General features: G+C 44.0%; 1 protein-coding gene across 6 annotated transcripts in view; it reads left to right on the top strand.

Moving 5' to 3' along the window:
* The window catches only part of MVB12B (multivesicular body subunit 12B), a 149,034-nt gene that overhangs the window by 70,241 nt on the left and 65,087 nt on the right, over positions 1-13,706 (top strand). For 5 of the 6 annotated variants that reach the window (XM_069748511.1, XM_069748513.1, XM_069748515.1 and 2 more), the window contains 3 exons: positions 71-167; positions 1,570-1,699; positions 11,096-11,224. In XM_069748511.1, coding sequence (XP_069604612.1) covers positions 71-167; positions 1,570-1,699; positions 11,096-11,224 — 356 coding nt within the window. Of the gene's footprint in view, positions 1-70; positions 168-1,569; positions 1,700-11,095; positions 11,229-13,706 lie in introns of those variants that run through there. The other variant, XM_069748516.1, reaches the window with a different exon arrangement.

Here is a 13,706-nt window from a genome sequence, read left to right on the forward strand (position 1 = left end):
AACATCTATCAGTGGCTTGGTTTGCTGTCATTTGTTGTCATCTCCTCACCTTGTTCTTGTTCTTCTTCAGAGCCATTTAGGGAATGTCTTGGTAGATATGAAACTGATCGATATAAAGGACACATTACCTGTGGGCTTCATACCCATCCAAGAGACGGTTGATACACGTAAGTACTTGTCAATGTATGAAGCTTTATTCTCCTCTTATCTTTTCTAAAATGTGCCATCACTTAATGACTGGTAGGGGTTGCTCTTCCGAGACCCTTATTACAACTTCCGAGACCCCTGTTGGCTCTGCAGGGAACCACTGAATGAGGCTATGATGCAGTTTACTTTCAGAGTGACGGTGAAGGAGGACGGAGTTCTAAATCAACTCTATGAACTCTTCATTCTTGGGATTGCAAAGGGTTTTGGAGATCAGACCATCGCCAATGATAACTGCATGATTTTTCAATGCTGTGACATGGAAATACCCCTTTTATTAGATTGTGATGTCCATTGAAGACCAACTAGAACATCTTCTGATGCATTTTCAGATTTTGAATGAATGTGAATATGTCATGCTTTTAACCCAGGTTTTCCTAGGAAAAGGCCATAAAAATCTGATTGGAGATCCAACTTTTGGCAATCCCTGCTGAGCTGTGGTTCTCGATTTACGTCTTATCCTGTATAAAGGTCATCAATATGAGATTAGTGGGGGGGTCTGACAGCCAGCAGCACCACCAATAGCTGAAAACTGCTCAGGCTGCAGCCAAAACTAAGCTGAACATAACAGCCCCTACATTGCTTGGGTGTAAATGACAAGAACTTCACTTTATCTGGTTGGGGTTGGCCGTGACCTAAAAATGAATGGCCAGAAAGTAGGATTGGTCATCAATATGACGATATCGGTGCAGTAGTGTGGGCGATTACCCTGCAGTGGCCATTAAGAAATGCACAGCGCTGCTGACTTGGCAGTCTTCAGCTCATCAATAGTGGTGTTCAGTGCCGGACCCTGCCAGATCTCACATTAATGATGTACCCTTAAGATAGCAATTCAAAGGCAAACACCCTCTCAACGTAGTAGCTTGTCTTTTCCTCTATGTAACTTGAGCCCAGGATGCAGCATAAACCTGCTGTGTCGAAGTCCAGCAAAGGAGTAGTATTCCGGCTCACGGCATTATTTAGATTAAAACTCAAGAAACTATTATTCCATATTGGTAAAAAAATTTTACAATCATCAACGACCCGACAGATCAACCACATGTCGTTGATTATAAGAAATGTTGTCAATACGTAATAATAAAAGTTTCTCGGATTTTCATCTGAACTATGCTGTGAACCAGATTTCCACTACTTTATTGCCTATCTTTAGGATAATCAGTTGTTAGGTCCTGAACAACCCCTTTGACATAGACTGAAAAGCCAATCTTAATGTGTTCATTCAGTGTCCTTAATTTGGGTCTAGTCTTGTATAAAGCGTTTTCCAAGTCCTTTAAAGTCCATCATATACAACTAATGAAGAACCTGTGGAAGCTTCAGTTTTGATGTTATCAAACTTAGCTGTTGATGACTTTTTTTCCACTACAGAGGAGGTTGCCTTTCGGAAAAAACGACTGTGTATCAAGTTTATCCCAAGAGACTCGACGGAAGCTGCAATCTGTGACATCCGCATCCTGAGCCGCTCGAAACAGGCCCCACCTCAGTATACGTTCATAGGGTGAGTGTGACCGGCACTTCTGCTCATCGCCCTGTACCCTACTAACAAAAAATTAATTTCCAGGTCACTCGGTGAAGGAGCTGTATAACTACAACAACGGCATCCATGGATGTCAAAGAGGAGGCTGCTAGGGAATGACTCGGGAAGTTTTTACATTGGCCAATTATCGTGAACCGGATAATATCTCGGAAACTGGGCAGTGTAAAAAGGCTGCTGATTTTGCAGTGAATTAGCAAAATGCTCGTTCATTGTGTGAAATGAATTGTAATCATCGTTTTCAACAGCACATTGTACTGTCTAAGCATTAGATGTGCTGCCGAGAGCAATGACAGTCTATGAGCACAGGATGATCTATTAAAGGAAACCTGCAGGTTTTTAGACCCCAAACTAACGTCATCTACAGTACAGTGGCATGTATGAGCTTAAGCACCCCTGGTCAAAATCAGTTATTGTGAAGAGTTAAGCAAGTTGAAGATTAAGTGATCTCTAAAAGGCCTAAAGTTAAAGATGACACATTTTCTTATGATTTTAATTAATTTTTTTATTTTTTTTTATCTTTAAAAAAACTACATAAAGAAAAATGGAACCATACCATCACGTGACAATTAAGCCACATGTAGTGCTAAACACTTGTAAAGTAAAATGCCTGTATAATGCTAATTAATCAGAGACTAAAATTATTTATTTTCTACATATGTAAGGGATATGTTTCCAATAACAAGACAGAGTGTAGATAACTTTCTATGATGTATCATTGCTGTAGCTGTTCTCCCCAAGTGTGTTTTATGGTTTGAGGACTCCCCTTTTTTATACTAGTCTTTTTTATGTCTGAAATCTATATTTGTTCAAATAAAATATTTTGACCTTTATTTACAAGTGTTTAGCAGTCTTGATCTACATGTGGCTTAATTGTTATGTGAGCTGTATGGTTCTATATTATATGGAGTATTGCCTGTTTCTCGTTTGAGAAAAATGGGCTTGGATAGTATGTTTACCATAAAGGAAAATGGGCCAGTGCAAAAGTTTGGGCTCTTTCCATGTGTAGTACTTAGTAGTGCCCCCTTTTTGCAAGTATCCCAGCTTCTAAACACTTTTTGTAGTCAACTAAGAGTCTTTCAAATCTTTGAGGGATTTTCATCCGTTCTATCTTGGAGAATTCCTCCAATTCTGTGAGATTCCTGGGTCGTCTTGCATCCTCTGCTATTTTGAGGTCTAGCCACAGATTTTCAATGATGTTCATTCAGATCAAGGGACTGTGAGGGCCATTGTAAAACCTTCATCTTGCACCCAAAGCCTGATTGATCCACCCCCATGCTTAATGGTTTGCAAGATGTTCTATTCATGAAATTCTGTGCCCTTTTTCCTCCACTCATACCTTTTGATCATTGTGGACAGCGTTCTATTTTTAACCCCTTAAATACCAGGGGTATTTCTGGGTCTTTTTTGTGCTCTCCTTCTTCCCAGAGCCATAACTTTATTCTTCCAGCAAAATGGCCATGTGAGGGTTTGTTTTATGCATGACGAGTTTTACTTTTGAACGACACCATTGCTTTTACCATATCGGGTCCTGGAAAAAGTGAGAAAAATTTAAGTGCTGTGAAATTGAAAAAATGCTATTCCACATTTTTATTTTTTGTACTATATGTACTAAATGCGAAAACTGACCTGCCATTGTGATTCTCCAGGTTAAAGGGACTCTGTCACCTGAATTTGGAGGGAACAATTTTCAGCCATAGAGGCGGGGTTTTCGGGTGTTTGATTCACCCTTTCCTTACCCGCTGGCTGCAATATTGGATTGAAGTTCATTCTCTGTCCTCCGTAGTACATGCCTGCACAAGGCAAGATTGCTGATGTTTTTCTTGATACCATTTTGGGATAAATACAATGTTTTGATCCTGTTTCCAAAATGCATCAGTCTTGTTAAGATATTCTTTTGCATACTTATGATGCTGAGTTTTATGATGAGGATGCAGGAGAGGTTTTCTACTGATGACTCTTCCATGAAGGCTCTTCCATTTGTGCAAGTGTCTCGGAACAGTAGAACAATGTATTACAACTCCATAGTCTGCTAAATCTTTCTGAAGGTCTTTTGCACTCAAGCGGGGGTTCTGATTTGCTTCTCTAGTAATCCTACGAGCAGCTCACTGAAATTTTGCTTGGACCTCCACTGTTCCTGTTAATTGCCGTTTCATAATTACATTTCGAACTGAGGAAAGGGCAACTTGAAAACGCTTTGCTATCTTCCCATTGCCTTCTCCTGGTTTGTGGGCCTCCACCAATTTCATTTTCAGAGTGCTAGGCAGCTGCTTAGAAGAACGCATGGCTGCTGTTTTTTTTTTTTTTTTTTTGGTAAAGGAGGCCGGATTTTTATAAAGTTGGGAAACTAGCATCACGTGGCCTTCCCAAACGATGATGGTGAACAAGCCATAACCCTAACAGGCTAATTAACTTTTTACCAATGTTTCAAACCTTATTTGAGCACACAGATCTCCAAGGTTGCCCAGACTTTTGCATCTGCCAGTTTTCCTTTTTTGTAATTTTATAAAATGTAAAAATGACAATATTTAAAATACAAAGAAAGGCTGTGTGCACACATTCCGGAATTTTCGCGTTTTTTCGTTTTATAAACCGCGAAAAAACGCATCCATTAAGCATTCTATTAATAGAATGCAATCCGCAATTTTTGTGGACATGTTGCGTTTTTTTCTGCAAAAAAAACGCATTGCGGTAAAAAATGCAGCATGTTCTTCATTAATTTTGCAGATTTTTCGCAGACTTCCTGCTATTTAATGCATTGGGAAGCTCCGATTAAAAAAAACGCGAAAAAACGCATGCGGATTTCCTGCAGAAAAAGTCAGTTTTTGTTCAGGAAATTTCTGCAAAGAATCCTGACGTGTGCACATAGCCAAAATGTGTCATCTTTAACTTTAGGCCTTTTTAGAGATCATTTCAACTTTCTTAACTGTTCACAATAACAGTCATTTTGACGAGGGGTTCCCAAAGTTTCCCATGCCACTGTATGTAAAGTCCCTGTAATATTGATAGCCACAACCAAACGTTCCTTTTAGAACTGTGTTCTTCCTCTCCCTCAAAAAGACTTTATTAGCAGGTCCAAAATGCAATTTTTGTTGCCAAAGCAAGAAAAAAATAAGTGTGACAGGGGAGGGGATCGGGTTTATGGGTATGGGATATTGGTGGCGCAATTTGACACTCAAATATCTTAAGCCAGACTCTCACTAGTGGTTTGAGGTGGTACAGTTGTTTTCTGATGGCATAGTAGGTTCTTCACGCTTTTCTTTTCTGGGCCTTTGCTGCTTGCTTTAGGCTTCTGGTTTGGCAGCACCCATGTTGCTCTGAATGTTTCCAGCACTGCCAGGCTATCTTGTGGGCCTCCCTCGTTGGGGATAGTAGGAGGAGGTCATCTGCATACAGCAAGAACTTCACTTCTTGGTCGTGCAGAATGAGGCCTGGGGCGGAGAAGGCTTCCAGAACTGCAGCTAGTCCATTTATGTAGATGCTGAATATGGTTCAGGCTGCCCCCACGGCCCCGCCTGAAGAAAGCCATCCTTTTCCTATTCACCCTTATGCTGCAATTTTTCTCAGTGTATGAGCTCTTGATGACCTGCTGGCTTGCGCTCTCTCCCCCGTGCTGGCTTGTGCTCTCCCCCGCGCTCTCTTTCAACTTATCCTATTTTTATTCAGTCGCCATGACGGCACAACGAGAGAGGGGATCCGCCCTTCAGGGACAGGAAACCTCAGACATAAAAAGGGCGGCACCTCACTCCCCCGCCAGTTGGTTTCCTGTCCCTGACAGTGGAACCTCTTCAGACAGGCCCTGAGAAGAGGGTCGAAGAAAAGAAGTTATCCCACTCCTGACAGGCCGATGCAGGTAGCGGGGGTCCCCTACCTCGGCCTGGTCAGGAAGATGGAAGCACCACACGGCAGGGGGACTGTCTGTGTAGGTGACAGCAGTAGGAAGCAGCCCTAGGCAGAGGGGTTGGCTTCTAAAGGTGCCGCTTTATACCTGGTACGTAAGGTCCCCATGGTGCCGCATCTGCTGGAGCCTCCGGGGTCTGTCCGCCGCTGGCGCTGGGGTCTGCGATGGCTGGGGAGTGCTGCCGTCCTTGTTCGGTGCGTCTGCTCTCAGTGCCGCAGCTGCGTCCGGAAGAGGCGTGTCCGGATGACGCGGCGAGCGGCGCGGGGCGATGACGCGGCCGCGCATGCGCGGTGGCGCCTTGTTCCGGCTAATGGCGGCGCCCAGCGTTGGGGGTGGGATTTTGGCCTCGGGGTGTCCGGCGCTCTCAGGCGGCTAGCGGTCGGACCCTAGCGGTGCAGTACCAATCAGCGGTACACCGAGGGATTTCCCTGCTGACCCCCATCCGGGGGTGGTACCCAGGGGGATGGATTTAAACGTTGCACTGAGGCCTCAGCGTGTACCTGTCCACCTTTTCCGGTATGGAGTAAGGATAAAGTTTCTAGGAACGAGATCCTATCGTCTATGTCCATGATTCAGGATGCAGCAGCCTTCCTTTCGGATGCGTCAGCAGATTCCGTTAGGCTGGCCGCAAGGTCCTCAGCCTTGTCTAATGCAGCCCGTAGAGCTCTTTGGATAAAATGCTGGCCAGGAGACTTACAGGCCAGATCGAAGCTATGTGGCATCCCCTGTGAGGGTGTTCATTTGTTTGGCCCAGTACTAGATGAACTTCTAGAAAAGGCGGGTGACAGCAAAAAACGATTCCCTCTTTTGACAAGACCCTTCTATAGGCGGGATTACAACAGAGGAGGGCCGTATCGCCGAAGATCGGACAGAGATTCAAATAGAGAATCGACCAGATATAACTCTTACAGAAGAAGAGGTAGAGGTTATATGTTTAACTCATCTAGAGACTCTAAAAAACCTCAATGACTGGCGGTCCAGGTGGGCGGTAGGCTTTTAGCCTACTATCCGGCCTGGTTAAAGATCACCAATAGTCCATGGATACTCAGTATCATTAAAGAGGGGTTAAAGTTCCAGTTCCATCATATCCCTCAGGACAAATTTAAATTAACTCCTATCCGTTCTTCTCCTGCAGAACAGTTGGCATTGGAGTCAGAGGTTCAAGATCTCCAACAAAAGGGGGTTCTTATTAAAGTACCCACGGAAGAACAAGGTACGGGGTTTTATTCCCCTTTATTCCTGGTAAAGAAGCCAGATGGGTCATATCGTACCATCATCAATCTGAAAGGCCTGAATGAATTCTTGCTGGTCCCATCCTTTAAAATGGAATCTGTGAAAACGGCAATAAAGCTTCTTTTTCACAATTGCTTCATGGTTGTCTTAGATCTGAAATACGCCTATTACCATGTCCCGATACATGTAAATCATCAGCGCTTTCTCAGGGTGGCGGTTTCTCTTGCCGGCACAGTAGAGCACTTTCAATATCGGGCACTCCCCTTTGGTGTTGCAGTCGCACCACGGGTTTTCACTAAGATTATGGTAGAGGTTATGGCACACCTTCATGAGCAAAACATACTAATAATTCCCTACCTGGATGATTTATTGATCGTTGGGCGTTCAGAGTCACACTGTAACTAGCAGTTGGAGAAGGTGATGGCAGCATTACATAACTTAGGATGGATTATCAATCTCAAAAAATCACGTCTTCAGCCCTTAACATCACAGCAGTTTTTGGGTCTTATTGTAGATTCGGGTCAGCAGGAATGTCGCCTGCCGGACTCAAAGGTTGATAGTATTCATCGGCTGGCCTCCAGAGCAATTAATAATCCCGTTATCTCCTTAAGAGGTGCCATGTCACTTTTGGGTTCTCTTACTTCTTGTTTTCCGGCGGTGCTGTGGGCACAGCTTCACTCCAGGTCTCTGCAATGGGATGTTCTACATAATTTTCGTCGGCTGGGCGCCAATCTTGATAAAATCTCTATCTGTTGAGGCCACCGATCCACTAATTTGGTGGACGCACATTCCGAATCTGCGTAGAGGTGTACCCTGGACAAATCAAATAACGCGAGTAATAACAACTGATGCTAGCCCCACGGGTTGGGGGGCACACTGGGAAGATGATTGCATTCAGGGTCTGTGGTCCCAGTCTGAGCGAGACACGTCTTCCAATCTAAAAGAATTGTTGGCGGTAGAACGTGCCTTGAATGGATTCCTTATACCTCTGCAGGGCAGACATGTCAGACTACTCTCTGACAACCAGGTGACCGTTGCTTATGTTAACCACCAAGGAGGTACGCGGTCTAGGTCATTAATGAACGTTACAAATCGTATTTTTCAGATGGCCGAAAATCACCTACTCTCCCTTACGGCCCTTCATATAAAGGGAAAGCTAAATACCATGGCCGATTATTGAAGCCGCAACGAGCTCAAACAAGGGGACTGGTCTCTAAAATCGGCTGTCTTCAATCAGATCATACGTTTATGGGGATGTTCAGAAATAGATCTTTTTGCCAGTCGAGGAAACAGGAAACTACATCAATTCTGTTCCCTAAATCCGGAGGACAACCCGTATGCAGTCGACGCTCTTCTAATCTCCTGGAACTTCAGTCTCGCCTATGCCTTTCCCCCTCTAAATCTGATTCCTATAGTTCTGAGGAAAATTCGGGAAGACAGGGCCCGAGTGATATTAATAGCCCCGTTCTGGCCCAGAAGGTCGTGGTTCCCATGGCTGAGAAGCATGTCCATTTCCCAGCCGTGGATCCTCCCAGAAATACCAGACCTCCTTTCCCAGGGTCCAGTCCTGCATCCACGAGTAACCAACTTACACCTGACAGCGTGGAATTTGAGAGGTCACTTCTAAAAGGGAAGGGATTTTCTCAAAATCTTATAAATACACTGCTTAGAAGTAGGAAAGCCTCCACGACAAACATTTATGTTAGGGTTTGGAGAAGATTCCTATCGAGTTCAGGGGCGCAAATTGATCAAAGACCTGATATTACTCAAATCTTAGAATTTTTACAAAAGGGCCTAGAGTTAGGCTTAGCCACCAGCACCCTTAGAGTTCAGGTTTCCGCTCTAGGGGCGCTATATAATTCTAACTTAGCCAGTAATCACTGGATAACAAGGTTTTTCAAGGCGGTTACCAGATCCAGGCCAGTTATTAAACAAAAAATAGTCCCATGGGACCTAAATCTTGTGCTCTCAGCTCTAACACAAGCCCCGTTCGAGCCTATTGACTCTGTCCCAATCAAGATCCTGTCGGTCAAAACGGCCCTCTTAGTTGCCCTCACATCCGCGAGAAGGGTTAGTGATCTACAGGCATTGTCCAGACAACATCCATATATGCAGTTTAGGGAAGATAGAGTGGTGATGAGACCTGACCCTCTTTATCTTCCAAAGATTGCTTCAAAATTTCATAGATCCCAAGAGGTGGTCCTACCTTGATTCTGTCCTAATCCCTCTAACGATAAGGAACAGAGATTTCATTGTTTGGACGTACGAAGGTGTCTTCTCAAATACATTTCAGTAACAGACACCTGGAAAAAAGATCACTCCTTATTTTTATCCTACCAGGGAGTTAGGAAGGGGCTTAGGGTATCAAAAAATACGCTAGCCAGATGGATTAGGGAGGCGATATCTCTTGCTTATACCGCAGGTGGCCTGGAAATTCCAGAAGGTATAAAGGCTCACTCCACTCGTGCGGTAGCCACATCCTGGGCTGAGAGAGCAGAGGTGTCGATTGAGGACATTTGTAAGGCGGCCACATGGTCTTCTCCATCTACCTTTCTTAGACACTATAGGATCTAGGTGGCTCCTCCGACCTCACGTTTGGGAGAAGGGTGCTGGAGGCAGTGGTCCCTCGTCACTTTTCACTTCTCTTAAAGTCTCTCGTTGTGCTGTCATGGCGACTGAATAAATACGTACGCTACTCACCTGGTAGCAGTGTTTTTTCAGGAGCCATGACAGCACCCTTATATTCCCTACCCTCTTTGCTTTATGGGTTCAACACTTCCTTTAGTTAATTCCTAAGTTTATTCACTGGGTGAATTGTACTATATATTAATATTGTTTATGTGCTACTAACCTAGAAGGTCCTTTCATACTCTGTAAACCAACTGGCGGGGGAGTGAGGTGCCGCCCTCTTTATGTCTGAGGTTTCCTGTCCCTGAAGGGCGGATCCCCTCTCTCGTTGTGCTGTCATGGCTCCTGAAAAAACACTGCTACCAGGTGAGTAGCGTACGTATTTTTAAAAACAAGCTCTCATACGTCTATCGTAGAAGGGGAGAAAAGAATGAAAGGGCAAAAACGAAAATTGTCTCATTTTGGAGTTAAGACCCAAAAGAGGCATATAAACCAATTACAGCAAATTGAGCTCATTCATTATAAATGAAGAGCTATTTTCCAAAAATTAGTTTGTGTTTGTTCATCAACATTTTTTAAGATCTCTACTTGTAGCCAGTAGAAAAATCAATTTATTTACTTCCAGTAAATAAAACCTGCCCTGTTCATGTGAGAGACACACAGTTGAGGCCCGCCATACATATTGGACTGCTGGACAATTCCCTAAAATATCGTCAGGGTTCACGTGATTTCAGTTTGTGTACGGGTGCCTTCAATCCTGCTCTAATAATTTCTTAATCGAAAGGTGAGAGGGGCAGCTGATACCACATCTATTGATACCTCTTTTCATTATGAGACAGGTGTTGGATACCCGCTGGTCCCGGCAATTGCCAGTAGACATTACATGGCCTTCCTCTCTCTTAGGGCTCATACTCACTTTGCGTGAAATATTGCCGAGTCTCGCATGTTAATACCTAGTTCTGCCACCGGTACTCCAGAGCGGAGCGTGCGGCCACATAGCAATACATGGAGCTGCATGCTCTGCTCCCAAGTGCCAGCGGCAGAGCCGGGTGTTACCATGTGAGACTGGGCCGTATTTCACGCAAGTGAGTATGAGTCCTTAGTCTTGATGTAGAAGTGAAGAGAACGAATCCGTTAATTGTTACAGATCACATGAAAACCCCTAAGGTCACAGCCGTCTCTCTGGCACATGGGGAAGTTGTACAGCTGAGAGGATTTGATATGTAGCTGGGCCCCGCGGGCCTCTCGCTTCTTGGCCCCCGCGGGCCTCTCGCTTCTTGGCCCCCGCGGGCCTCTCGCTGCTTGGCCCCCGCGGGCCTCTCGCTGCTTGGCCCCCGCGGAAGGGTTAAACATAGGCAGTAATGGTTTTACAGAACAGCTCTGTGTACTCCGGGTCCCTTTGTGTACAGTCAGAATATGTTTGAAAATCAGGGCAAGCCAACTGTGACAAATATGCAATAACAGCGGATGTTTTGGATGGGGGTGAATACTTGCGCACAACACTGAAGCCTCTTGAAAAAAATGAAATATTTGTATGTTAACTCTTACTTTGCCTGCCTAACATCTTGACTTTAATTTGCTTTTAATCTATTATACAGGGAGTTGAACAGTATGGGCATCTGGTATCGAATGGGAAGAGTTCCACGTGCTCCCGAGTCTCCACAACCTTCAACGCCTTCATCCCCATCTGCTGTGGTCACATCTGCATCTGCTCCAAACCTCCCAAGGTAATCGCCTCTTTCCAGATCAGCTGTGCCTCATGACTAAGAATTAAATAAAAGCCAACCAGACGATTGTCAAAATCATTGGCTGAAATCGATCCTGAGAGAATCCTACAAAACACTTATTGCTTATAAGAATAGGTAATCAGTATGTAACAGTTAGGACTTTGCTTTACTGGGACCTCTCTGGAGGAGGTTAGGATGGAACGATGTTCACGGACTCGTTCTCCTGCTCCTCTGGATGTGTATGGAACTGTCAGATATAGTGTTGTACTTGGCCATCTCCATCAATGTTGTTACTATTAAATAGAGCGGTTGTGAGTGTTCACAACCACTGGTTAATTCAACTGGCTCCAGAACTGGGCTTTGGTACCTTACTCTAGTGATCAGCGGGGCCCCATTGTTCATCCATTTATTACCAACCCTGTGGATAGTTGATAAATGTTATTGATGGGTCCGCACCACCAATTTCTTTATTAAACTGCCTTCGGCTCGATCTCCAGCCATGGTAACTTGATGGGTGTACGATCTGTAGGAAGATCGATCTTGTGCATACCTAGGTAGGTGCACCAGGGTCTTCTTCGCCATTATCTTGATAGTATCAAGCCATTGGGTTGCTGGTTGTCTTCTTCATTTTGTTCCATCTATTCTTCAGATCATGATGTCCTTTTTTTCTAGTGAAAACTTTCTTCCTATGATGTATCGAGTAGGCAAGTCTTAGCTTGGTGATCCTTGCTTCGAGTGGCATGTCTGCCTTGATTTGATCCAAAATTGATTTTTGTTCTTCCTACCATCCATGGTATTGATACCATCCTTCAAAACTCCTGCTTATTTGCAAAAATGGATTGAAATATTTCACCCTTTTAGGTAGCCTTTACAAATATCCAATGCCCACTATGAAAGATTGCTAAGTGGGTACTATTCATGCTGTCTTTCTCTGATGAACCCTAGTTGGGGAAGCGCTAACACACACATTTGGATCAGTTCATATAGCCTTCTGTTTTGTTACGTTAATTGTTAGAGTACAGAACAGCCACTGGTCTCTTCACCCAAACTCAACAGCTTCATAGGCATATAGAAGTTTGTTGTTTTTGGGTTCAGCCGGTCCGGATGTCTCAGTCTGTGCTTGGAGAGTAAATGTCGGGTGTATGAAACTGGCTTACAGTACAACTTTGGACAAAGAATTTGTACACTTCTAAGGTCCTAGATACCAAAGAACTAGACCATGAGGTCATATGATTTTAGAGGTCAATTATCTAGAGGTACCACATTGCTAGCGAGAAAGGGGTAGGCAAATTGAGCAAAGCTGGTGGAATGGGAATCCAATGCTAAACTTTTCTTGAGTTGCCGATTATCATGTTGGGGGCCCATTCGAATGTTTGTTCGGGTGCTCATTATCTTTTAGGTATGGTTTCTAGTATAAGCCATGCATGCCAACTGTTGGATGTCATTTTATCATAAAATTGTAACCACCATTGTTTTAACAGTTTCAAACCTTCATTTTATCCCATTTCCTGACTGAATGTCAGAGTTTCTACTCAAGGCAAGAAGCTTCTGGAGGCTTTTGTGGCATCTGGCAGAGTTGCCAACTCTTCTAGGAGCCGAGTAGGACAGTCCCCTTTCCGGGAACCTTCTGAATGTTCTTGAAGAGTTGTTGAGTAATTATTCTCAAGTCATGCCCTCAAGTGTAGTATGTATACCACTGGATACTCCATGGACAATCCATATGAAAACACAAAAGTTTATTTGCTGCCCATAGTTTCCAGTAAGACCATATATCTTCTCATATAACCAGTGATCTAAAATACCAGTTGTAACGCATATTCTCGATGCCCCCTTGCCTGCCAAAACGCAACCATGAATGACAACTATTTTTGATGAGTGTAGCGCCGTCCCATCGCTGTCTTTGTATGGTCTCATCTTTTACCGGTAACGCTCCTACAGTTTAACCGTGTATAAAAAGACTCATTATTCATCATTGATCAGTTAATGGCAGCTCATCGCCTGGAAGTGAGACACACTATTCTCTGCAGGATTCAATTGGCATCTCTTTCCTTCTCAAATAACCTGATTCATCTTGGGCTTCATGTCTCTCCGCAGTTTATGGCTTTGCAGGGAAATTGAATCAGTTTTGTTTTACTCGGCAAATAAAACAAGCGTCAGAATAAAATGTATTGTAATCTGGTTGAGTTAAAACGCACCGTGTTCTGCGGAATAATTGAAAGTTCAATTAATGGCGTACGGTAAAACCTGTCTGTCTGTCTGTAGATGTATGACATAGCCTGGCGTGTCTGTAATGAGCGGCCGGCTTCTCTGACAAGATGTTTATGTCTCTCCCAAAGTTATCATGATTTTATGAGCTGCATGTGAGACAAATGCTCGGTGCCACTTATCATGTTTGAACAGTGGAGAATATTTACTGATATGCCGCAGTGAGGGCTTGTGGGTATATGAATTCTGAAATGGAGATCTATATTACTAGCTTTCC

This window comes from Ranitomeya imitator, chromosome 2 (genome assembly GCF_032444005.1).
Source record: "Ranitomeya imitator isolate aRanImi1 chromosome 2, aRanImi1.pri, whole genome shotgun sequence".
Classification (NCBI taxonomy): Eukaryota; Metazoa; Chordata; class Amphibia; order Anura; family Dendrobatidae; genus Ranitomeya; species Ranitomeya imitator.